Source organism: Cinclus cinclus, chromosome 5 (genome assembly GCF_963662255.1).
Source record: "Cinclus cinclus chromosome 5, bCinCin1.1, whole genome shotgun sequence".
Taxonomy (NCBI): Eukaryota; Metazoa; Chordata; class Aves; order Passeriformes; family Cinclidae; genus Cinclus; species Cinclus cinclus.
Window position 1 is genome coordinate 43,529,901 of NC_085050.1, and position 27,273 is coordinate 43,557,173.

General features: G+C 39.9%; 1 protein-coding gene across 1 annotated transcript; it reads right to left on the bottom strand.

The window, feature by feature from the left end:
* Window positions 1-109: 109 nt before the first annotated feature.
* Window positions 110-27,258, bottom strand: FHDC1 (FH2 domain containing 1). The gene is made up of 11 exons (XM_062493734.1): window positions 26,776-27,258; window positions 22,205-22,266; window positions 21,590-21,692; window positions 13,211-13,296; window positions 13,033-13,133; window positions 10,295-10,365; window positions 10,070-10,177; window positions 9,078-9,148; window positions 6,710-6,827; window positions 4,332-4,496; window positions 110-2,149 (listed from the first exon to the last, which is right to left on the bottom strand). The coding sequence occupies exons 1-11, from the start codon at window positions 27,256-27,258 to the stop codon at window positions 110-112; spliced, it is 3,408 nt and encodes a 1,135-aa protein (XP_062349718.1).
* Between the last annotated feature and the right edge of the window lie 15 nt (window positions 27,259-27,273).

Below are 27,273 nucleotides of genomic sequence, written 5' to 3' on the forward strand. Positions count from 1 at the left end.
AAGCACACGATGCCATGTACAGGCAAGGTTACTGTTTTAAGGAATTTCACTACACAGACATCCTTGGTTCACAAGTGTTCACATTCCAAGGTTAAAAAAACCCTCCCCTTTATTTCAATAATGGCTTCAATATTTTACCAATTGTGGTTTGGTTTGCATCCTTCCGTTTAAGAGATGCCTTTTCCACTGTTTCCTGCTCCTTTGGTGAAGGTTCTGCTTTCGTGCTGACAGCTTCAACCTGCAGGATACTTCTTCCAACCACCCTGGCACTACTTGCTCTCTTTAAGGTACTCACACTGCTCTCCTTTGGATTTGGATCATCAGAGGTCACTGCTGGCTTCACTTTAGGCAGCCTCTGGGACACAGACCGTGTGATGGGGAGAGGTCTGGATGAGCTATATAGATCCACTTTTGCACGCTTTGAAGAAGAAGCCACTGTATTCCTTGCAAAGTTCGGGACAGCTGGTGGTGCTTTGGGATTACTGACTGTGACAACCTTGGTGTCATCTGCAGGCGTCTGGGGTATTACACTGGAGCGACACATCTTTGTTTCATCTGTCTTTGACTTGACATTACCCCTAACAGGTTTAGAGCTTGGCTTCTTGAGAGCAACTCTGTCCCTATCAAAATGAGCACTGCTTGAGGTGACAGTGCCCCTTCGTAACTTTGGCTCTTCTACTGACATGCTGTGCCTGTAGAGACTTCTTGGGAGTGTGTCTGTTGTGCCTCGGATGAGGCTACGATGAGACAGCCGGCTTTCCACTGTACTGCCTTCACGAAAGGCTGGCTTGGCTTCTGGCTTTTTCGTGCTGCTGGGTGCCCTGTTTGACCGAGAAATAGGCACCACTTTCCTCATACTTTCGTTCTCAGAGGCATTCAAAGTTCTGACAGGTCTGGAAGGAGCTGTGTGGCCTGGGCGAGTGCCACTGGATTTTGTGGAGCTTGGAGATCGATCTTTTAGAGAGTTTGTCTTTGGTCCTACTAGATCTTTATTTTTTATGGGTTTTTCTTTAGGAAGGGTGTGCTTGCTATCAGCATCATCCTTATGACTGGCATAAGTGTGAAGGGACAGGTCCTTGTCAGAGGTGGAGCTCAGGTTTGAGAAGAAAGATCTAGCCTTTTGTTGAGCATCACTGCCAGACAAGCATGCTTTGCCACCCTCACTTATTTCGTTGCCTGCTGATTTAAAATCATTTCCCTCTTCAGAGTCTAATGTTAAAGAACAATCAGTTGTGGTATCTGACATGTAGCACACTGGCCCATCTCCCCTACTTCCTGAAACACTTGTATCCATAGACACAGAGCTGCTGCTGGGCTCTAAAACTTCATTCTTGCAACTCACTGCCTTGGCTTGATGGCTGTGGGCCTCTCTGGAGCTTCTGCAAGCTGGAGGCAGCTCATCATGGGCAGTGCTCAGGGAATGAAAGTTTATATCATCTAGAGTCTCCAGGTCTGTCCTGCCAGCATTCTCTAAATATATTAAAGGTCCATCTTCTGCAGGTTTTGCTCCTTGAATATCAAACTTACATAACCCTTTAACAAGCTCATGTTCCTCAATTGCAAGGGCCAGAGCATTTATATCTGTGGACTCCTTGCAGGACATGTTGGAAGTGTGCAAGCTGTAGTCAGTGCTCCTCTGTGAGTAATGGGCACCAGGACTGGCTGAGCTGCTGAGGTGACTAGGCTGAGCTGGAGGCACCTGCACAGGGCTACCATTTTTCACTTCCATTTCAGACTGCTGGTGTAAGTGCAAGGTATTTAAGTTGAGATCTCTTGTTTCTTTGGATTCTGTCCAGGCTACATTTGGTCTTGCTTGTCGGGTGTTTGCACGGGGAAGGCTGTTAAACTTGTTTGGATCCTCGTCTTTTGAGATTTCCAGGAAACTCTGCAACTCCCTGTCTGCAGTCATCCCCAAAGAAAGTCGAGAGCGTCTGGAATTTGTGTTTCTGTACAAAGGGCTTTGAGGCCTCTGCTGCAAGAAGGGAAGAAATTCTCCAAGTCTGTTTTTAGCCAATATCTCTACATCATTTTCACTGCTGCTCCGCCCAAAGCTCCCAAGCTCTCCAGCTGCCCAGGATCGACGCTTCTCTTCCAGCTCCTTTCGCCTTTGCAGACTATGAAGTTCCTGGATCTCTCGCTCCCTGTTCTCCTGAAGGAGGAAAATCGCAAATACATGTCTCAGAGGACAGTGTCTTATGCATAAGAACAAAACACACTTCTTCCTCTCTCCCTTTATTTCTTCCCATCAAAGTTAGCTCCCACTGCTATCACCCACTCACAACCTCCAATACATACCAATGCATGAAATCATGGTGGGAAGCACAGCCTGCAACTATTGACCCTATGGAGAGCAGCTCCCTGCATAACCAATGGGATAATGCATCCATCCAGTCAGCGTATGCAAAAAAAATGCACCAGACCTTTGCAAAGACCAACAAATTGACCCATCAAACCCAAGCAGATGTCACATCTCAGAATTATAGTATATGCTGAGTTGGAAGGGACCCACAGGGATCACTGAATTTAACCCCTTGTCCTGGACAGGACCATCCCCCATGTGCCTGACAGCATTGTCCAAACACTTTTTGAACTCTACCAAGTTTGGTGCCATGACCTCTTCCCTGGGGAGCTGTTCCAGTGCCCAACAACTCCTTGGCTGGCCAAAGAATTCCAGATGTAAGATGGAGAACATCAAGTCCTCGCTAAGTTTAAAGGTGGCAGTCTTATCAGGTTTGTAAACCTCTACCTAATATTTACACTCATATTTTAAGACAAACTTGTCTGACCAGCATACAGCCAGTGTGGTTTTTCCAACTTACCTTACTACAGCTGCAACTGTTCCTCAGCAAGTCAAATTTCCACAAAGTACTACTTTCCTCTAACATTACAGACTGAAAATTTTATGAAAAGGCATTGCTTAATTGCATATGAAAGCAAATAGGAAAGTTAACACAGTGCCTCATGATAATTAGACATCAACTAACCACTCAAGGACCATCAATGTCTCACTTCAATTTTAGATCTCATAATCACCATTGGTTTCAAAAACTGGCAACTGTAGTACAGAGATTGCCCAGGGTAGGACGGAGATTTTGGTAGCTAAGCTGAGGGATTCTGGTTCAGGAAGCCATAGAAGAGGTAGTTTGAATTTGAAAGAAAACACAGTAAACCACCTTTTTACTAAAATAATTAGCAGTGATTTACTGTGAATACCAGCATTTTAACTGTTACCTCTAGGCTTCAGATTTAACATAACTGCACCTCCTGGGTTACTTTCTGAAACAAATCCCCAGTATCTGAAAATATATGGATGTAGTCACCTCTTGCTAAACTGACTGCAATAGCTACCACCATTTGGTTTTATACATTTGTGCAATGGTCACCCTAATGTAACTACATGTTGTCTTGGGTGGTAAAGGATAGGCAAACTAATAGTACAACAGACACATTAGCTGAACATCCAGTCAGCTCACTCCGAATGGAGACTTTTTCTTTCTGAACCAAAGCTTTTATCTGAAGTGCTGTCAAATGCAGATTGAAAAAGGGCCAACTGATCCAACTAATTAGTTATATTTATAGAGACCTAAGAAATATCAGTAACAATAGGCAGACTTTGCTGAACCAAAACTGTAACCAACGCCAATACTGCTCCTCCATCTTAGAATGTTTCCTGAATTATTTAGGACCAATTCAGGTACTCGTGAATGAATGCTCACATTGGGGCTAAGGTATCTTGCTGCCATAGGCCCGTTTCATTTCTTCAGTTTTCACCCACAAAAATCCTTCGAAAGGACAAAGTAGAATACACAGTCCTTACTTTACTTGGTAAAGTGCCTCTAGCCATATAAAGGAAGGCAGTGGAGATCCTGAGCTAGTGCAGATTCAGGCAGGTACATCCAAGGAATGGCATGGCACACCTCAAGGCCTTTCCAACGATCCAACACTACCAGACCAAGGCCTAAACAGTGAGCTGCAGTTAGGAAGTCTGTGCAATCTGTCTCAAATCTCAGCTTAGCAGCCACCAGCCTCCTCACCGAAAGAGAAGGGAAGTGCCCACTTACAAGCAGTTCAATGAACAATGCTGATGTATCATTCCAGTGGTCTCACTTGCCTGAAACAGAAGATGCAGAGCAGCAGGGCTGCTCACAATGACCATTTCCCACCTGGCTTCTGGCAAGGAATGCTTCCAGGAGTGCAGTTTTCTGTAGCCATTTGAGCAAATAGATCAAATACTACAAGATACAAAATGCCCCTTAAGGAGAAAAACCAACTAAATTTATGTAAGCCAATATTCGTTTCAAAAATGTGAGAATCTCATTCAGTGTTCTTACCTTAACAGCTGTGTTGAATCTTATGCAGAAGTCCCTAAATATCTGGAAACATTCATCCAACTTCATAGTTTCTTTGTCTTCACAGAAAAAGTCAATGAGAGCATTTCCCTCCTTTTGCAATTCTCCTTTCTGGTGTTCAAGCTCCTTTAGGTGCCTTACAGCAAACTGCAGCAAAACCCAAACACACATGAACCAGACAGAAAAATTAAAGTCACAACAGGTCATGTACATATTAGGAACTTATGAAATTAATGTGCCAACCTAGAAGTTGTTACAGAGCCCAGGAAATTAACACTTTGAGGGAGAACTTGTACTAACAAAAGGAAACATGCCATTCAGCAAGAAGGTGAGGAAAAACTGATCAATCAAAATATACATTCTAGTGACTAAGATGGAAACCAGAAAAAAGCTCAAAAGCCCTTGAACAAACTTACAGCTTTAGTTTTCAGATGAGTAAAATCAAAGTCTGTACTAGAACACTGACAGACCTCCTGGGAGCTCCTCAAAAGCTCCTCATTCCTTATTTTCCCATTTCCCCTTTAACATTCAGCTAAGTGTAAAGGCTAAATTCCTCCTCCCCACTTCTCCAAAAACATATGTGAACTGATTAATGGATATAGATCACAAAATCAATTCCTTCCTAAAGTGACCCTAGACCACAGCAAAAAGGGTTTTCATGACTGAAAGGTAAGGAACCACTGAAAATACAGATATTTTAAGACATCTAGAAAATGTTCTCATAAAGCAGCACTTTGAATCGTAAGTATAGAGCAATACAGACAGGATAGGAGTAGTTTAGTAGAAGAAGATTCACAAGGAAGAGAATAAGGCTGTGATTAGACTTTGAGTAGCAGAACTGCTTAAAACACTTAGATCAGGCTCCCCATCTCCTCTGTATCACCAGCTATCCACTTCTATTCTTGAGCAATCCCACATCGGACACCACCTGCAGCTCAAAGTAACCTCAGAAAAGTAAATTTTTCAGACAAATCTCTTCTCTAACTCATAGTCACCTAAATATTTTTCATAATGTAGCATTGGGGTGGGAAAATGTTGGAGGCACTGGTGACCACTTAATCCAAACCTGCTTTTAGGAATTACTTGGAAAATTGTATCACTAGACTAGGAACAACTATGACTTAATACTCTTAAGAAAAAGAAAAAAGAGGGAGAAAAAAAAAGTGCCCACAGTAAAACCTGGACTGAAGATAAACTAGAAAACTGATAGAAGCATACATCAAAAAACAGTTCCTCCCACATATTTCAGGAATTTATTCACAAGGGTGAAATAATTAAAGCTGACATTTAGATCATCTTGGTTATCACCTGTAATTTAGAAACAAAATCTGGAAGTGTTTATGCAATGTATTTATTCGTAAAATTATTTTTCCCCCAACATTTCTTCTGGAATGTGGCCTAAACAAGGTTGTAGTGTTAAATAAAACCACCTATTACGTTTTTTAAAATCCCAAACATGTTAAAACATAACATTAAAGAGTCTGGGTGCAATGGATAAAAGCCAACAATTCAGAGTGAATGAGGACAGGTATTTCAATCTTAACCTGTCCCTTTCTTCATCAGCTTTTCATCTCCTGAAAAATTACAGGGACTATTAGCTACATTTACAAGTGGAAAAATCAGGGTGGGTTAAGTTCCAGATCAGCACCTGCCTTCTCACTTTTAGTAATTACCTGTAGTGTGAAACAGAAAAAAAATAATTTAATTGAAGTATAATATGTATTTCTCGAGGCATCACCATATACTCAGAAAATATAAAGAACTCTGCTTCCAAGGTAACTGCTATATACATCCAGGCCTGTAAAGTCACTGCAGTACTTAATAAAAATAAAAAAAGGAAACCCCTTTTTAGGATATAATGGTATGGGTCTGAGTAAGAGATTCTGTGTTAAAGGTAAATTAGTAGAGAAAAGAGTCCCTTAACCTTCCAGCTTCTAACAACATCTCTTCAGCCACATAGCAATCAAGATTCATATGCGCAGCACACCCTCAGCTAAAACAGAGGTACTCCCAAGTAACATAACATACAGACATTATATTTTGGGCAGCTGCAAAGTACAAAACCAGCAACTACTCCAAATTGTCTTATATATTAACTACTAATCTTCATCAGTAATTTTCCATGCGCTAAACAAGCCTTGGGCAATGTACACTCAATATCCCTCCCTGTAAAAACACAGCCCTTTTAACAGTCTTACTTGACAAACAGCATGAAGCTGGAATACCTTAGTAAAACTGACAGGCTAGGCATATTAAAATAGTGCTTCTGTTTATTAACAGGTCCACACAAATTACATTCAGCTGAGGAATGCTGCTGTATTCCAGCGACAGTAACTCATTAATACAGATATGCTACAAACCTGAAGGAAGTTTTCCATCTGGTGGAAGAGTTTTGAGTCTTTTTGGATGCTGTCTTTAACAGATCTTGTCTTGACAGACAGTGAGTGGAGCTCTGCTTCTACACTATCAATGGATAACCTAAAAATAACATATACAGAGAATGTTTATCAAAGGAGGAGTGGCCCACAAGCTAGCCACAACACTGCTGCAAAAGTGAATGCTTTACATGAGCTGCAAACGGACTATCAAACAAAACCTGCCTGTTTAGGAAATCTCTACAGAGTAGATGCTGAAAATTAGGAGAGAGATAAGCACATTTCTTCTTATTTGCAACCTGAAAAGATTCTCATGGGGTGTGTTCTCATGATTAACTCCAGCCAGTCCTACCTACCCTACCCACCTAACCTTAGAAAGGTTAATGCTGCCCTGCCTCTGTCCAGGTATTCCTTTTCTTTCCTGGTGCCTGTCCTAGCACACATTTTCAAGATGGCCACCCATATATCTGTGAACTGAAAATTAACCTAGGAAAAGGAAAAAGCCAGTTTGTTTCAGATGGATCCTTGGCTGTGGCAACAGCATCTGGCATCATGAAATTGCATGTTACACTCTTCTAAGCAGTCACAGCAATACAAGCCACACAGTCTCAACCCTGCAGTTACAACATTTCATCCTTCTACTAAATGCCAGTAGTGAAGCTGCTGCTGTGAAAAGGGAACTCAGAAACTGAAGATCACAGTAAAGACTTCTGATCTGGTGTAATCTAATTCTCCTGGGAGACTCATGTTCCATACAGTAGGAGTTTCGACCTAAATCTCCCAGTCATTTCAGGGAAAAATGCTTCTAACCTATGGCATTTCCTTCAAAAGAGAACTAAGTTTTGCCTAGGAATTGAAGCACTACAGTTTGCCAAATGGTAAGAACTAACAACTGTACACATTTTCCTCCTAAGGTTGTTTCACCAGCAGCATGACCTTCAAACACTGAAGCTGAAGAACCTGTGGCAGCCTGATTGAAACACACATGGCAGCAGACAGTGACACATGTGTAAGTTTGTCAGTACATACACAAATGAATATAATGTATGCTGATTTTTCTCTGACTATTCCATCTGCAAACTTTAGTTCCTTGTTTTGGGAAAACATGGTGCTATTGCAGCTAAGAAAAGCAGTAGGAAATACAGGCTACATTTTTCTGCCTGTGAAGCAGGAAGAGGATGCCTACATGTAAAGAAGGCAAGACAACAAAAAATAAAGAAGATGATGGTAGCTGTTTTAACATGCTCTAATTGGGTGGATTTATGAGAAACTTGTACATGTCAGGTCTCTCTAAACACCTTCCTCATGCCCAGTGGTGAGGTACATATTTAATTTTGTTTCATTTTCATGTACAGAGTGCACTCCCTGAACAGACTTAAGCATGAGTTACAGCAAAAGATTTTCAGCACTAACAATTATGATCAAAGAACAAAGTGGTTAGAAAATAAATATCACCAAATTCGGGATTCTACCTGTATACCTCCTCTTTGCCAGGGGACTTGGATGCTGGGGAAGGCTACAATCCCCAGCAGGCCACACGGCAAACTGCCAAAAAGGTGGGTGGGTTGGATGGCAGAGAGCCACACAGGTGGTCTCCAAAAATTTTCTGATTAACTCCATGGCCACTCCTTTCCTCAGAAGATTGCAGTCTTTTGCAGACATTACTTAACCCTCAATCAGATCTAAGAAACTGGATCCATTTTGCAGCTGGGAAAAGAATGTAAATAGATTGCTCTAAGCTCAAGAATAAGGAAGTTGCAAAACTGGGAACAGAACTTCAGCATTACAAAAGTAAGTACAATTACCAAAAAAAAGTAAGTACAGTTACAATAAGTAAGTACAATTAAGGAGGTAAAAATCAGCTTCAGTTTAAAATTATGCAGTTTAAGATTTTAAGCTTAAAAAATGCAGAATCACAAACCCTTCCAATTTTTCAACCAAGACAGCAAATGAAACCTCAAAAAGCATCTAAGCGAAGCCAGGGCCAGCACTTGCCCCTGGTACCAGATTTGGAAAAGTACTGCAGCCTGCTCAGAGACTGATGAAAATTGGTTTAAGGAAAAACAGTACCATGCTTTTAGCTCCATCCCTTTAAAGTAATGAACAGGCACATGTATTTGACATAGACAGAATTACCAAAAATGTATGGAGATCATGTAATAAAAAACCCTCATACCTGAAGGCACACTGCAGGCATACTTCTGCTAGTAAATGGAAATGAAGACCTCAAAGCTACAGTAAACATTTGTAAAGATCTGTTTTTGTGCCAAGACTTTCCTGAATAAGGCTCATTGCTTCACAAATGAGAAAACTGCAATTCCAGTCATAAATTTTCAGTTTTCTTTTAACTCACCTGGCGGCATCATGAACACTCCTAATTTTTTCTGAGAAGTTGAAAAGAGCAGCATCTTTCTTTTGGGCTTCCTGAAACAAACAGAAGAAAACCAAAACAGACACAATCCATAAACATTCCACCATCATGCCAAAATCCCTTAGTCTGGCAGTTCTAAAGCTTTTGGGAGGGCACTGAAAGGTTTCTCTCCTGCACCATTTTCCTTCCCATTCAATCCCAACACAACTGAGTGGAGGACACCCGTTAAAGAAAATCAGGGATCACAACTGGAGATTTAAACAACAGCTTCTATTTTGCAGTGTAAAATAATAGCTGCTTCTGCCAAGTGAACACAAGCCAGATTCACTAATAAGGAAGGTCAGGGAAAGAACAATTTGCTGATGCCACTCTTTGACCAAATGTGATGCTTCCTGCACAAACATCAATTTACACCCTATAGTTTGCTGGCTGGAAATCTGTCAACCCAGTTTGTACACAGATAACCGAAGTCATATAGATGTATTTAAATGCTCTCCCTTCTAAAATAAAAAAGTTTTAAAGGAGGGAAAAATAGCTTGAAAATGTCCACAGCAGCTTTAAAACATCACAGTAGCTTTTAAAATGACACACATCAGTTGTCAAAGGAGAAAAAAAGCTATCAAGAAGGCTGCTCAAAAGATTGAATGGGAATACTGAGAGAATTTTTATCAGAATAAGCCACTTCCACAGTATGAGAATTTGGGACAATAAGTGAAAATCTACAACGAAGAAGTTCGATGAAGGCAAGTTTCTATATGATATAAAAACTTAAACTTTCCATGGGGTTCTGGATAGGATGACTAGGTAGAGGTAATTTTTGGTGAATTTTGTGGCAGGAGAAGAATGATGAAGATTAGATCAAAGCTGAGAGAAAGTTGCCTTTTTTGGAGGCACATTGTCCCTTTTATTGTCCAGCAATTAATGAATCTATATTTGTAGAAGTTGTTTATACCAGCAAAATAGATTTTCTATACCAGAGCAACAAAATGCAGCAGACTCATCCCAGGTTTGTTTGCTTTTGTGTCTGCCAGCTTGAGCAGTGACGAGAGTTTAAATCCAACAGCATTGCCAGCATAACCTCCCTAAAAAGAAACAATTTGCAAAAGAGCAAATAAGAAGCTGAGGCATGACATCAGAGCACTATAATACTAACAAGGAAGTACGGTCCATCAGCCATCTCCCTTTGGGATGTCACTTACCGCATTCATAATATTCCCAGCCTGAAGGACCAAGTGCAATATGGAATGCAGCTCCTCACAAGTCATTAACTCTGTAAGGAACAAGAAAATTGCCATCTAACAATTGTTTGTTTAGAAATATAGTCAGTTACCAAGCTCCTCTTCCTCTCAAGTTTTCTTTTTAGATTTGACGAGAAACTACAATAAACAGAAGAGGTCATGGGAAAGATAATAGTACTATATAATTCCAATTCACAAGCACAACTGACAAACCTCAAGTGTATGTTCAGACTAACTTAGCAAGTGTAGTATTTCCAAGGAAACCTCCAGCAGCTAAGGAAACATTTGGGGTCTAATACAAAAATGTATGAAGTGTCTCATGCAAGGGGTTAAGTTGCCTACTAATTAGTCACCACCTACTAATTATCCCAGCATTAGGCAAGTGTTCTGCACCCTGCAGGATCCATTTGCCATCTGCCAGCATTGGGATTTCGAACAATTACTCTTTTTTTGGGAGACTTGGCTATAAGGCCTGAAAAGATAACAGGCAAGGTTTAAATTTTCCTTGCTTATCCCACTCCCACTATGAATCATCATTTTATTACTGTATGATCACCAACTCAGAGCAGCAACTGTTTTACTTGTCACATCAAAAATGATTTAGCACGAAGTTATATTCAGTGTGACAGAGTCAAATGGAATACAACTGCCTTTTTGAAGTCTTCCAGTCACACAAGCCTGGTTTGTACATACGTTCATTTCTTTGCAAAATGCACAGTAGTGCTCTATCTGAATTCATACACCTTTTCACCCAGCCACATACAAGCAAAAAACAATATATGTGCAAAAAACAATGTATGTGTGCCAGAGAGACTGCCTGAGAAATAAGATGCGGAAATTCAAAACTGTAGAGTTAATAAAAAGCTGTGGCACAGCAAATCAAGCAACTCCAAATTTGCAATTACCCATATGACAAGAAAATCACCATGACCTGGTTCTAATGTGAGCAACTATATGTAAAACTAATGAACAAAATAAAAGGTGGAATCCTTTTGATTGCAGTGTAGATACTTCTATAAACTATTTTGGTTCCAAGTCCACATTCTATAATTAATCCTGCATTCAGCTGCTCAACACAATACAGTAATCAATCATTTTGGAAGCCCATAGCCCATACACATTTGCATTTCAATACTGCCAGCTGAAAAACATAGAAATAATTAAATAACCTTTGACCTAACCAGCTAGATCCAAGGTGAGGAAGCAAGGAGGAAGAGGGAGGAGAGAATAAATAGAGAATAGCTAATTTCATAAGGCCAAGAGGAGAAGGCAACTTCAAAAGACTTCACATAGTAAGAGCCTGCTCCATGTCACTGCGTCATACACCCATTTGCAGGCTGAGTGAGAATCCACCAGGCTTGTTTAGACCATCCTAACTCTTAGTGATTATCAGCATTAAAATTGAAGTAAATATTCTCTCAGTTTAATTATAGGAAAGAAACCTAGGAGACAGCAGTAGAAAAGGAGACATAATTCCTAAACAACTTCAGGCTATCAACAAACCTTGAAGTGAAAAGACCAAATGGAAAAGAGCACGTGACAAGGTGGACTAAACACAGGGAAGGCCCAGTCAGTGATTTGCATGACTGGGTTGATGCAGGAGCTGGAGGCCAAAGTGTCTTCCTCTCTGAAGGGAATTATTTCACCAGTTTACATATATCTTGGGTGAAGGACATGAAGGACATTAAGGCACTGCTGCTTTTATACATAACATATTCCCTCACATATGTCTGTTGCTCGAAACACAAAGAACAATGATTTAAAAGAGATCATAATAAAAGGCCAAACTCAGACCTAATCTTAAGGCATTGCATGCTCTCCTGAGTCAATGACAAGTTCAATCCCCACTGGTGGGAAAATGCTTTTTTTCCCCTTTGCCTTCACTTGAAAGGACTATTCTAATTACCAGCATTCACAGTTGAAGATTTTACTTACTGTACCTTTTTATACCACTAGAAGCAGTGATCTAGTAGCCTGTCAAAAAATTCCAACATGAAATAGGAATTTCTTATTGAGAAACAGGACAAAGAGGCACTCAAGATACTGTAAAATGTTAGCACTAATGTTTAACTGAAACCAGGAAATCAACTATTTTCCTGCAAAGTAGAAGACACTACATTAACCAACAAATAGCTATCTGCAACAGTTCAAAACCTGAGAAATGTAAAGGGCAAAAGAGGTGTGTAGAGAAACATAGAGAACAAAAAGAGAAATCCAAGGAATGGCAACAGTATTCTCTACAATAAAGATTTCAACCTATCAATACTGCCACCTCAAAAGGATGTGGCCTATAGACAAACTTAGAAAATAGTCATTTTTTCTATGGGTCCCCGAAAGAAAAAGCAGAGAGGTCTAATAACCACATTTCATCAGAGGGAGAGCAGTGCAGGAATGAGCAAACTGTAGTCCAAAGATGACATCCTAATTTAGTCATAGACACTTTAGCTTCTGTCAGTTTAGGATATATTACATATAGGCTTTGAACATGAATTTGTTGCTAGTGTACCCAAAGTCTCAAGATTTTTGATTTTGGAAGCAAAGATCCACTAGGCACACTCTGATGGCATTTGTCAGAGGGGAGTTAGCCTCCTTTTAATAGCTAAGGTACCTGAAATTCAAGCTCTGGTCTTTGTAATGCAGACTAATTAACATGCTAACAAAACCAAGAATATTAGGCATGTCCCAACATATTTAATTACCTTTTGTTGCCTGTCTTATAATTTTCATGTCATCCTGTAGAGAAGCACAGGAGGGTGAGAACTCCCTCTCCAACACCATGGCTTCAATCCTAAGAGCATAGCTGGAGTACACAAACAGGTTTAGAACTGACAGCCAAAAAAAACCACTTATAACAGAACAAACCAACTATCTCCTTACTTTGGCACCTGGATTAGTAAATACATGAAGGAATCAGCTTGAGACAGTTTTGATACATCTCCATCAAAGGCTTTTAATTTCTTTACCTAGAAAAGAGAAATAAACACTAGCAAAGAATCTTATCAAAGATAACTCGACTTCAGAAGGCAATACCTTGAAAAGCAGTAAATTTAAATGAAGGCATTATAAAGTCCACCCAGTGACTGAATGGCTTCATTGTCCCAAGATCCTGTAATTTCCACATGCCCCAACCATAAAAAAAGTTTAAAAAATAGTGTCAACTCTTCTCCCAAAAAACTAGCTACACAGTCTAGCAGCAGAAACCATGATGCCACCATTCTGACTGGTGATTTTGATTTCTGATCAATTATTGTTTTCATCACTATGTTTAGGATACTGATGATAATCTGAAAAATGACCCTCAACTCTTCAACAACTGTGATGTACACTAGGGCATTGTTTAATGGTGTTCAGAATATCCAGCATAGGACTGCCTTATTGGCACAATGCAGCTAAACTTAGGCAAGATACTTGCTTCAACCATTTCCCCTAAAATGCTCTTAAGGAGTAAACTTCATGATCTTGAGTTTGTATTTTTTTCATTCATATGAAATATTTTAAAGATAAATGCCATCTTGCATTTTAAGTAATTTGTTGCCAGTACTCTCAGTACTCTGAGGACACCAGTTACATGCAAAGGAAATATCACTGCATTAATTTTGCTGATCTTCCTTCCCAGCTCCACCAAAATCCATATATTTGCATGATTTGGAAGCCGCTGATCCACCCACATACTTACTATTTGTTTATACAGAAGAACTGCAAAATACATGCACATATGTTTAAGAGTAACTGGAATTTCTTCCACATCTTCCAACACAGCAACTGTGTCCAAAAGCAGAGCTCACTTTCAGTTACACTATTTCTTCATTCAACCAACAAGTTCACACCCAGCAGCAGTTTTATGCTTCCACTTATTTACACATCAGCCCATCATCCTTCCTTTGTGTAACATCACACTTAAAGCCCATTCACGACCACATTTACACAGGTGGTTTTCAGTTTCAGAAAACATATTAAGCTATTGGATAGAGGGACACTACACTAGGGCATCAACAGTTACCTCACTGCCATGATTCAGAAAGATATACACAGGTTTTTTTTAAAGAATCACCCTACAAATTAATCACTTCAGTTATTTTTCTACTTTGACAGTAAAAAGCAACTGATCTGTAGCAAAAGAAAAATACCACACTATGTCAAATCAGGATTCTTTCAACAGTTTTTTTCTGCTTTATTCCCATTTTTTTCCACACCATAAAAAATAGAAATTATGAGAACACATTAAGAAAGAGAAAAATACAAGTTTAACAGAGAATATAAAATAATTAATTTTCAAATTAAAAAACACATAAACAAACAAATGAACAGGAAAAAACCTAACAAAAATGGTCTTATGGCCAAGAAAGAGACATCTAATCTGAGATCAATTTTATTCATGCTATCTAGTTTCATTTCCTAACACCACCATCCCAAATTCAAGATACTCAGATGAAAGCTCCTTCTAAAGATAAACAGCACATCCAATTTTTTAGGCCTGAGAAAACTCCTAATTTAATGAGTAATTCAAGAAGTGTGCCAACAAAAAACAGGCAATACCAGGCTTGACATTCCTGATAGTTCTAAGGTGTTAAATGAGCAAGAAACAAACCCAAAATAAACACTTTTTCTACATCATTAAGTGGTGAATGATAGTGTACTGTCTCAGTCTTTAAATGTGTTCTTTAACCTAGCTTCCCAAAGATAGTGGTCAGTAACCTAAAAAACAAAAGCCTACAAATTTTCCAACCTCATTTTAGTATCTTGCAAATATCAGAGCTTGACTGAAAAGGATACAGGCATTCAGACATGGGAGAGAGGAAGGAAAGAAAGAAAAGCAGCCCACTACAGAAACATCACGTCACCAAAATCAGATCATATAAACCACAGGTTAATTATAGGAAGATGCAATTTGAAGACTTAAATGCACAAAAACGTGAAAAACAAATGATCCTGAGACACTCATAGGAATATTAACTTATTCATGCTACCAGTACTATATTTAAATATGCTTTCAGTAGTAAGTAGAAATCAATGTTTTCTGTGCAATTTCTATGCATGATTTTAGTTCTACATGCACTGGATGAAATTCTTTCTTCTACCTTACCAGGAAAAATGTCTGGAGTCATACGAGTGAGTACTAAATCTCAGAATTAACTCAGAGGAGGAACATTCCTAAACATGCACAACAGAAGACATTGATGAGGCTGCCTTCTGATGGGATATGAATGTCATCATGCAAAAGGCTTTGGACAATAGTCAACGCAGAAGAAAGTCAGTGTAATCAGACTTGAAACAAAGATGTGTTCACTTTTCCCAGCCTACATCAACCACCTTAATCCCCGTTGTCTTCTCCTTAGATATCCCAAACCACCTTTGTAAGAAGCATCAAGGCAGCTCACCCAAGAAGCCCAAAACCCAAGGATGGTGGAGAACAGTGACCCATTCCACAAACACAAAAAATAGGAACACAACTGAGGTACAAAGTCCTTTTTGCCCTGGAATTCAGCAAACACAGCCTGATTCTCCATATGTGTCTTAAGTTTTTACATATCGAAGACTAAATAATTTATTAACTTGGTCATGAAACAGTTAATAGTCTGGGAAATAGCTAAGGTAAAGATAGGACACCAGTTATTCTGTGTTTCCTGTTTTAGTAAAATTTTCGTAATTTAAAAATTCTCACCATGAAGGAAAAAGTTATTTGACTTTATCAACACTACAATAAACTTAGAAAAAACAACATCTGAACCCCAAGGCTAAAAAATTACTGGAACGCATTTTACATCTCTGCCATAACACATTCCAAGGGAGACTATTCAAAATCCCATGGGATTGCCTTTACTCTCTGCTGCCATGTTGTCCAAGTATTCTGGAAGAAAACGGAGATTTGCAGATGGCCCCTGGAAGTAGGGGTCAAATTCAAATACTAATTGCAGCCAGAAGCTGCAAAGAAACCATAGGGATTGACAACAATATTCACTATTAATCACATTAACAGATGTAGCAGACAGGTTGAGAACACAAGAGAACTAAAAATGTGGCTTATTATAAAATTGAAATTAATAACCCTATCAGTTCTGGCCTTGGCCTCCTCTCTTGAAGCACAACAGAACTTTTCCACAAGAGCAGGTAGCCATGTACTGAGATATGGCAGTGTATTGTGTATATTCAAGAGAGCCTAATTACACTGTACGCTCAGTTCTGCATTACTCAAATTGTGTGCCAAGCTACTAAGTTAATTCTTCATTATATTTGTATATGGAATAGGCATTTGCACTGTCCATACATGCCCATGCACACTAAATCTGATTTTAGACACACAAGGTTCTCACATATGTAATTTGCTTAATTTTAAGAACAGTTACGAAACATAGAAAGCCTGATCTTTGATTTGATTTGTGAACAATTGCAGCAGAGATGCCCATTGCAAGTATGCTGTTATACCTGGCAGACATGAAAACTACTGTGTTCAAGTTACTGGTAATTTTTAAGCTACCAGCAGCACTTCTAGTGGGATTTTATTTTATGGCATAAAACAGGTACCTTACAAGATCTTGTAGCTATGCAGAATCTTTGATGAAGAGGAACAAACATTCTCTCTTGTGGGTTTGTTGGGGGTTCTGTATTATTATTATTATTATTATTATTATTATTATTATTATTATTATTATTATTATTTAGGATCTCTATACCACTGCAAACATTCAGGGCACTAACAAAAAAGAGAGTTAAAATACCAGTGCCCCAGAAAGCATCACAGTGGAATCCTACATGCTACAAGGGCATGTGGAAAAGCAGCAGGTATATGAGGCAGTCAGGCACAATGGGGCACAACCCAGGGCAGTGGCAAACCACTATGAGCAAATGATAAAAAGAAAGGAAAAAATCTACTGGTAATCATAAAGGGAAAAAAAAGGAAAAGGAGATGAAAGCTCTGAAGGATGGTCAACCCTATAAAGCACTGTCTGAAGAAAGCCTCACTGGCAGTGAGGCACAATGGGGCACAACCCAGGGCAGTGGCAAACCACTATCAGCAAATGATAAAAAGAAAGGAAAAAACCTACTGGTAATCATAAAGGGAAAAAAAATAAAAGGAGATGAAAGCTCTGATGGATGGTCAACCCTATAAAGCACTGGCTGAAGAAAGGAGGAGGGTATTTAAATACAGACATGGTTTGAAAAGGGTAGAGCTGACAGAAACAGCTCCAATAAAGCAGGTGATGGACAACCAGGGTTTGAAGTCAGAGTACATGAGCAAAGGACAGGCTTGAAACATTATAAAGGAAGTTAAGACATTGTGTTGATAACCTGAGTGTGCATGTGTGTGAGTGAGCTGATTACCAGTATGATATGCTCTCTTCTGTATGTATTTAAAGTACAAATTCTGGCTATTCTAGCTTGTTAAACACTGGACTCTCAACTTTTGCCTGTCTGGGCCTGTTGAAGAGTTCAATAATATGCACATAAAAGCAGCTGAAAGCTTATTCTCTGCTGTAATCAGGATGCCAGTAAATAAAAGCTGTCGGCCATTTTAACAGGGTTACTCACAGAAACAACTAGGAATCTTTTCAGAAGTGATAAAGCATAGAAGACCACTGCTTCAGTCAAGGTTCCCTGGAAAAGAACTAAACTGAAAAAAAGGGATTAAGCAGAGGAGATTCCAAATAGGTGTTTCTTTCTCCTTACAAAACTGCTAAGCAAGTATGGTACAAACAGTAGGACTTCTAAGAAGGCTTAAACAAAATCAGTGCTCTTATCCTACGTGTTGATGTGTTGAGAATGTTTATAAATTTGCTTGGCCTTTTTTCTAACCACTGTATAGTGGCCAAGCCACATGGCCACAGATAGCCCTGAACAAAATGTTGAGTGGAGCCTTGCAGCAAGCTCCATCATGGCCACCTGCAAGTATTTGTCAAGTTTTTCAAATTAAACATTTGAAAATACAAGAATGTTTTAAGTTGTAGGAAAGACTTCACACCAGTGCCAGTATTCCAATAACACTCTTATTCAGTTTGAGAAAAACATTCAGTAAGGAGACAGTACTTGCCATTTACATGCAAAAATCTCCACAGCTTTGATAGCTGTTGGGATTTTTCATAGAAAACATGTAGAAAATTAGTAATACTGACACTTATTTCTGCATGCAAATAGAGTTGCCACATGACAATACTATAAAAAGAATAATTTTAAAGATAACAAATGTTAAATGTATTTGTTAGTCCAAGTACCTAGCCTCCATTGTTAAAAAGCTGGAATATCATCTGGTGCCTGAGACACTATGAACTGAAATAATCTAAAATACGTTCACAAATGTCAAACAAGAGACATAGGGCACATTCAGGTAATGTGACTGGATATCACAACACTTCTAGATAAGATACAACTGGAGTACAAAGCTGGTGCCTATTCACACTACGTAAACCATAAACTTAAACTTCTTGGTAAAAAAGAAGAAACAAAATGGTTTCAACAGAGTTGCCCTTTCTACAGCTATGACCAGGAATGACACTCCTCTCCCTGCTTTCACTTTTACAGACTAAGGATTTATGGTAGAACAGAAAAGAAAAAGCAGAAGACGTATCAAAGCACAGTTACTGATGCTGAGGAAAGGCCTACAGAAGGCACTTGGCCCTCGTTCCAACTTGCAAGCAACCTGTGCATTCAGGCAAATGTGACTGCAAATACCTGAGCTGCTGCAAAGAGCCTACAAAGATGAATTGCAGAAGCCCACCCCATGGTTACACCAGGACAGTCTGCCCTGGTAACTGAATAGCTACTAACCTTCCAGGATCTGAGAGCTTAAGTCTCTGCTCAGAGTAATTCTCAACTTTCAAAACAACAAAGCAGGTCTTTAGAACAGAATTATCCAAAGGGCAATCCCAGGAAGTACTTCGCTGAGGATCGGTGCAACATTGTGCAAGGACAGGCCAATGTGATGACAGCTTGCCAAAGCTATGTCATGTGATAAGACAAAAAGAAATTAGGGAGTATTAAACTGAAGAGGGAACAGCAGAAAAAAATAACACCACCGCACATGGCATCTCCAGTGGTTTGGGATTATTTGTTTGTGTGGCTGCAAGATTTTGATGTCTTTCCCTTAGCAAATGATAAATCACTATTCTAGGTGACAGGTATTCAGAGTAGGAGGCAGATAATAAACAAAGTAAAAAGTAAGGGGATATAGCAAACAACAAACATACATTTAGAGAAAAATTGGTGAAAAAGAAAAAAGCTCTGAGGCTCCTAAAAAGAACAAATGTAACTGTCTACACTAAAATTTTAGAAGCCACTGTAGTAAATAAGTTAGTGGATCCACCTATTCTTTGACCACACCAAGCATAAAGATGTGAAGGCATAGAAATATTTTTCCATACCAGCAGAAGCATCAGGCCCTTACATTCAGGATTTTCTCCCTGTCTTGCCTGCCACCACCTACTCAGCTCTCAAGGCGAAAAATCCAAAGAAGTTTAACAATTATGAGAAGAGTAACAAAGAGAAAGGGAGTCTTTCCTGTTTCTGATGAATGCAGTTAATTAAATACATACAAACACCTGCACACTGGAAAGCAGCCTCTTTCCAGACTTCCCTTGGGAACAGCAACAAATCTCATGGCTGATGCCCCTTAATTTCTAATCCTCTCCTGTATCATAGAATATTTTCTACTAATTTCTCAAGTGACTCCTTTAAAGCACTACTTAAATTCTCCGGCCCCACTATCCTGGGGGACAAGTCTGTTGTCAAATAAACATACTTTTTCACTCCTAGCAGTACATACTGGATAGCTAATGCATCTAGTTGAGCATTGCAGACAAAACTGATACAATTCAACAAATTACATTACAATTCTAGTTGAATGATGAGTTATATCACATAGACTACACTAGCTGAAAGATTTTCTACTTGTCATAAAATAACAACCAAGATCTAAGCCAGAAAGAGGAAAAGAAGAAAAAGTACTTTTCTTTGAGTCTAATTTTCTGACTATACAGAGTTAACTATGAGTCACTCTTTTTCAAGTTAGTACTCTACTGTTCTCCTCTGTCTGACTTTCAGAGGAAGGAGATAAATTCTGTTTATATAATGGAATATGTACTAAAATGCAAAGAAAGAGGGAAGAGGGAATGGTTTTGAGGTCCCAGAACTACTGTCACCTATTTTGTTCTGACTGATTATATTTCAACCTGTTGATAGCCTCCCAGCTCTAAGAGATAAGTATACTAACATAACATAATTTTTACCAGATTCTCTGCAAAGGCAGCCCAATTTAGGGTCATAAATTCGACAGCAAAGGACTGTAACATATTCTACTGGTGACTGGATCCGAGATTTGCTGCTGCACAAAGTGCTTTGACAGTATGACCTTGAAGTGGTTGTGGTTGATCTGTATGTGGGCCTTAACTTAGCAATTTCCCAAGTTTCAACCACTCACCTTGATGCGAAGCACTCAAGCAATTCTAATGCTAATTTTGTCAGGTTTGTGGTTTACATTTCTCTCAAGTACATACAAATGGGCAGTGCCAATAGTGAGCAGGCAAGGAACTGTACATCATTAAGCAGGGCTCCCAGGTCAGTTGATGAAGCTTCATCTGTTTAATCATGTGAATAGACTTGAAGTTTGGGACTAGGAGAAGAGAAAGCTACACTTGGATGTTGGTCATATGGTGATCACAGGAACATTAGAAGGTATTGCTAGTAATAATGTGCCTTCCACCACATCTCCTTTGAGCCAAGTTAGCAAATTCCATGGGTGCTGCACATCAGAGGTGCCTTTCTGGCCTTTTGAAACTCAGTGACCAGGCCCGGGAAGAGACCCAGACAAGCCAAGAAGGCAATGAACCAGAAGGCAAAAAGGCACAGGACTACCAATATTCAACTCACAGGCACTGCAATGGGAAAGCATGAAGCAGGTGCCAAAGAAGTGAAATTTGTTTGCTTAGAATAAATATACTTCAAATCTGAATTTTCTGACCTCCCTAGAGCAGTTATATGCACACAGGAAGGTTCCAGGTCTTGCTGTTTATGGGATGAAAGGGACTTCATAAAAACAAAAGATGTCTTATCAACTCCTTAAAAGCAGGTGAAATTACTTGAGAAGGGAATGACTACACTGCAACATCAAAACCACAAGTCAAATGAAGGTTTAGCATTTGCACTCAGTGGCTCCCTGTTCCCTAGCCTTAGGAAGGAGTTGAGATTCCTCTTTTATAAAGCTTCATGTTAGAATCCCAGTCAGCAGAATTCTACAAAAAATAAGTTCCACATAAAACCATTATTTACCTCCTCTGCTTCTGGTAATAATTTAAGAAATTCATGTAGCAATTCAGAACCATAGGGCTGACTTCTTCCATGACAAATATCTTCAATGATGGATTCAGCAGACCTTGAAAAAACAATTGAGCATATATATTTCTAACGCTTGCAGGGCAAAGAGTTACACAAATTGAAAAAAAACATGCCTGGGCTACTCAACAGAGTAATGAAGAGGTTGTGGATGCATCACTTTCTACGGCAGCACTGCTCTGACACCATTTTCAGTAATGCCTTTACCAAAGGGCAACATCATCAGCAATAAAACAGCTCGCTCTTGAAAAAGTTGCTCACATGGCCCCTTTCTAATTGCTTCTGAAGAGAGGAAGCTAGTGAAAGGCAGCTCACAGGCAGCGTTACATGAGGTAAAAGGACTTCCCTCAACCACACCTGAAAACTCACTTCAACTGGTTAACAACAGCAAAGTCTAAATGTTTGATGCTAAGTCATAAATGCACTCAAAAGTAAACATATTAGAAAACAAATTATGTCAAATTACTTCTGAGAAAACCACATAAAACTGCAAGCTCTACAAAGAACAGTGCACAATGTATATATTTTATGAGAACTACAAAGAATTCTTACTTTTTGAATTGTTTGAGAAATATCCCAATGTTCATACTTCGTTTTGCATCCAAAATGGAAACCTGAGAGACAAAGCAAGAGAGATTAATCTAAAAATACTCAAGAAAATAGCATAAAATGCAGATACATTTCATAAATTGCTACAGATGCACCAAATCCCATGCCAAATAAATGTAGGGCCAACTCTTATCAACAGAGCTCATATACTACAAAACTAGTTTTTACCAGGGAAATACATAGTACACATCACCTTTCCCCAAGTGAAGCAAAAATTTCCATAGCAACATATAACGAAGGAAGCAATCAACATTTCTATTTCATTACAAAATAAAAGCATTCTTCTTGCTTATTTCATAACCCTGCACCTGCAAAATGTTGCTTATCAGGTAACACACTATATTGCATTTGAAGACCCCAAGGTTAGTGAACACCACACTTCAAAACCCATGCCAACTCGGAGATTTTGTGACAAATGTGAGGATGGGATTTCTAGGCAGAGGTCAGGTGCATTACTGATTTAATTCATGCCAACTAACAGCCACACTGTTCAACCCACCATATTTCCAAAATTTGCAGCAGGCAGAGATCACACAGTAACAGGCCTCATTTTGACAAATGTTAATCCACCACAGAAATACTCAGTTTTCAAGGTAATGTGAGAAGGAGAAAACTAGCCTGAATACCATGGTGAAGTTGTGCTGATGGTAAGAGGATATCTAGTCCTGAACCCCAAAACAAATTTGCAATCAATACGAAAGAATCAGAGGAGTTTTCTGGGAGACACAAAAAGACCTGCATCAGAACTGACTTTGTAGTGCCTGGAGAAATGCAACAGGAGTTTCTTGCCATGAAATCATCAATGAGGAAGAGAAACTCAACAAAGTGGATTTATAACAGATCAGTGAAATAAAACACTCCAGGTTTTCTTTGCCTAAGAACAATAGGATTTCACATGGTGGGATACAGTTCACAAATTAAAGCAAACATGGAATAGCCTGGTGGCTTAGGCTGGGTGCTGAAGGTTAGGAAGGATATAAATAACTTCGCAGTTCAACTTCCACTTCACATTACAACACACTAACCATCACTCCATGCCTGGAGTCACTGTGCAGCAGAGCAAACCTAGCAGCTTACTAAAGAGCTGTCCCCACTCTGTGTCATCCTCCCATGCCATGTTCCTAGCCTGCTCCTTCCCTTAGGCAGGCACTGGTACTCAAATCATTTGGTTCTTGCTGTTAGTTGTTTTCTGGATTAACAGGTTGGATCAGCTCTCAAGAAAGTAGAATGAGCATCAGAGCCAGCAGAGGATAAACAGAGAGGGCATGTCTAGGAGCCATCCAGTTCACTCCTTCCATCATCCTTCTCTCTCACTCCTCTCACTGTCCCCTTGCACAAGTTCTGGAATTCACTGCATCCTTCCACAAAGTCATCAAAACTCACTCGAAGAGCAGCAACTACTCCAGTAGAAAACAAATGAAGAACACCAGAGAACTCTGCTGAACTGCCTACTTAAATGTTTACAGAGGGTGCAATATGTGTATTACATTCTCCAACATCTGTCCAGAGCCAGTGGACAGTTGGGGTGAGGTTAGAGACAGGAGTAGAGGGACAGTTTGAAGGAGAAAGCAAGACTAGTTCCTCTGGCCGACAAGAAGATGTTCTGCCCATTCTGCTGCCAGGCTAACTATAGCCTGGGTGAGTGCCTGTTGTGCTACACTGGGACACCACTAAAGGATGGGGAAAGTAAATTGGCATGTAAACTTAACCTTGCACACCCTATTTTTCAGAGCCTCAAATTACATGGAATCATAGGGAAAATTAAGTCTTTAGTCAAGGAAACATGCTACTTAATCTCCTGTTTGGTGAGGCATTGTTTACAAAAAGGAAAGGATTTGCTAAAGGAGTTTGACTCAAGCCTCAAAAAGGACTTCCGTTATAATGATGATGTTACATCTAAATTCCCTGTATAAATCACTGTTGAGTGAGGAATTAAAAGAACATGCAGTGTTGTAGGCTCCTACATGTGTAGAACTTTTACCAAAACTGCTCATGATTTAATAATCAACAGTGATATCTGGCAAAGGCATGAAACCTCAAATCTCCTCCACAGTCTGTGGGGCAGTGCCCTCAACACTGGCTGAAGAGTAACCCTTCACCACTTCCATGGAAGCTACACCACTGCACCAAGAGGGACCCTACAGGGACAACAGAGCACTCTTTGGCCCTGCCCTTCTGTACAGCACTTTGGACACATGCTGCTTTTCTCAGATTTGAATACAAATAAAAGTTTATGAGTTTATGCACTTGAAGTTTTCTTGACAATTCATTGCTGACATACTAAGCCAACTAGGCTAATTCCACTACGTAAACTTCTAAGAACATTTTTCATTGCTACACCATAAAGCACTGTCTAAAATCAACTCTGTTTCACACAAAAGGAACAGAGGTACTGAAACATAAAATGTTTTGCCCACCTGCCCCTGGCTGGCCAGCAACAAAGCCACACACAGAACTAAAGTTCCCTCAGTCCCACACAAACACAATCTCCATAAGGTCACACTGATTCTGTGCACCTCAGCCTGCCCTCAGATCCTGTCAGCCTCTGTAGGTTTTACCAGAGTGAGCTGAGGATAACCATCCCACAGTTAAAAAAAATATGGCAGCTGACAGCACCGGTCACAGGAGTCATAAACAAGGCCTGTGCTCCCATCTCCAGCCCCTTGCTGAACCATGCCTTCAGTAGGGTGAAGCACGTGAGCTGCTGCACATCTGTACTTCTGCACTCCCAATAATACATAGCTCCTCAGGATTATCTCCTTCCCTCCTTGCTAAGCAGAAAGGACCGCAAAGTCCATTAACACATAAGAAATTGCTCACCACTGTCTGACACACTGCTTGCAGCATGGTTGACAAAGCTTAGTGAGTGAGTGGAACATTTTGTCACTTAAGTGGCATCACTCAGAGGCAAGTCTGATTGCCTCACCACTTGCCACGCGTGAAGTCACCATGGGAGCCCTGAACCAGGGTGCACAGGCATCAACCAAAGCAAATGCACTGCACCACCATATCAGCTCCAGACAGATGCACAAAAACTGTAACTTTTATCAAGGCAGTGTTTTGTTTCCAAGGCATTAAATCCTGGTGAATCCCTGGCTTTTCAGGCCTCTGATTTTAATCTCTACCACTACATGAGTTCTGGAGCACACTGGGGTTTTCTCTGACCTACCTACTGCACACTACGGGACACATTCAGTTTATTAAACTTATTGTAATATTTAATAGAATTAGATCTTTATCACACAGCAGTCCTGACAGGGGGAGCTTCTAAGGAAATGCAGGAGGCCAGAGCTCTGTATGTCTGTACTTGGCACAGGAAGTCGACTCACTGCACTCCTGATTAGCAGATGAACATAGCCTGAAAACACTGCAGAGGTTAATGACTACCTCGCATGATGGCCCCCAATTACAACTTCCTGATGTCAGGGTTTCAGAGGCTACAATATACATGCTTTTTTAAACCTCTAATTTCAATATGCACAACATGCATGCTATCAGTGCATTGGTCTCTCATCTTGTCCCTTCTGATCTTATTTTGACATGTCCTGAATCCTGCAAGGTGTCAGCAACTTCATGTTTCTATGTTCTCACTAAAACCTGATGCATTGTTACATCTCTTAACCCTGTGCCCTCTCTATTTTGTTTACAAGCTAACACACATGTAGACACACACTAGTGATTAGATCTGCATTTCAGCCCTCCAATTACTTCAGAGAAAGATCACTTGAGACAATTAAAGTTTAAACCGAGGCAATTCCAGCTTCATGAAGAGGCTGTCTATAAATGAGGATTTAAGAACTGGCAAAGCTACTTATTAGTTCCCTGGAGAGTGTCTGAACCTGAGAGCACTCGGTACAGAGCACTCCTCGCCACCAGAACAGAAATCAGTGGCAATCTTGGGACCTTCTTGGAAGGTTATTGTCATGTCCAGAAAAAGCAGGGAAAATGAAGTAAAGTTTTTCTTAGCAGGAAAGTCTTGTTTTTATAAATGGAAACTTTAAACTTATCAAATAACAAATACACTTAATCACTATATTACATTCTGTATCCTTGCTGCCATACTTCCCTTCCTGATGTCTCTAGAGTACTGTGGGCATATAAAACATTAACCCCTGCAAATAAGACTCTCTTCTCTCCTGCCTGGTATATGTTTGCACATACATCTTGTTTGCATCACAGACATAGAGGAAGAGTTGAAGAGACAGTACAATTGTCTTCCCCATTGGACACTCATGGGCTATCCAACATGAGTAAATACAGATGCTTTCAGCTCCCTACACTTATTCATACTTATTTTAACAGGTGATCAAATCACAGCACTTAGCAAGTTAAAATAATAAAACAAGTATGTGCCACTAAGAACAAAGCGTTTATGCTTCCCATCATTCCTCCCTCCTTTTAATCAAATTTGCCCTAAGGATGAAACATGACAGAGAAAGAGAAAAAGGCAAGGCAGAATTCACATCAACTCCTACAGCATTTTGCAAAAAAAGAGGTTTTACTTTAATTCTTACCTCCTCTTTAGTCTCTTTAAATGAAGACTTCAAAGATCGTTTTTGAGAATCCTGGGGTTTGGCTTCTTCCTGCTGCCCAAAAAGTTCCTCAATTGTCTTAGTATCAATTTGATACTGTGGTCTTGCAGCAATTGTCCAGATATTGTTTTTACCACGGACTTGCTCTTCAGGGATAGTTTTCCAGAAAAAGCTCCGCATTCGTTTTTTTTTGCCGTGGCTGTCATGTCCATTTACCAACTGTGGAGGCAGAGGTATGTTCGGGCCAGGCAGTGGAGGAGGGGGTGGTGGTGGGAGTGGCATTCCCGGGGGGAGCAGAGGAGCTGGGGGAGCCCCTGTGAGAGGACATGGTGCAGGGGGTGGTGATGCTGCAGGCTGAGAAAGTTGAGGTGCTGTTGTCGTATCCTCACTCATTAATCCCGTTGCAACTGGAATAGCCCCATTTTCTTTATCATTGACCAAGGAGAGACAATTCATAACATGCATTTTACAGCCTCCCTG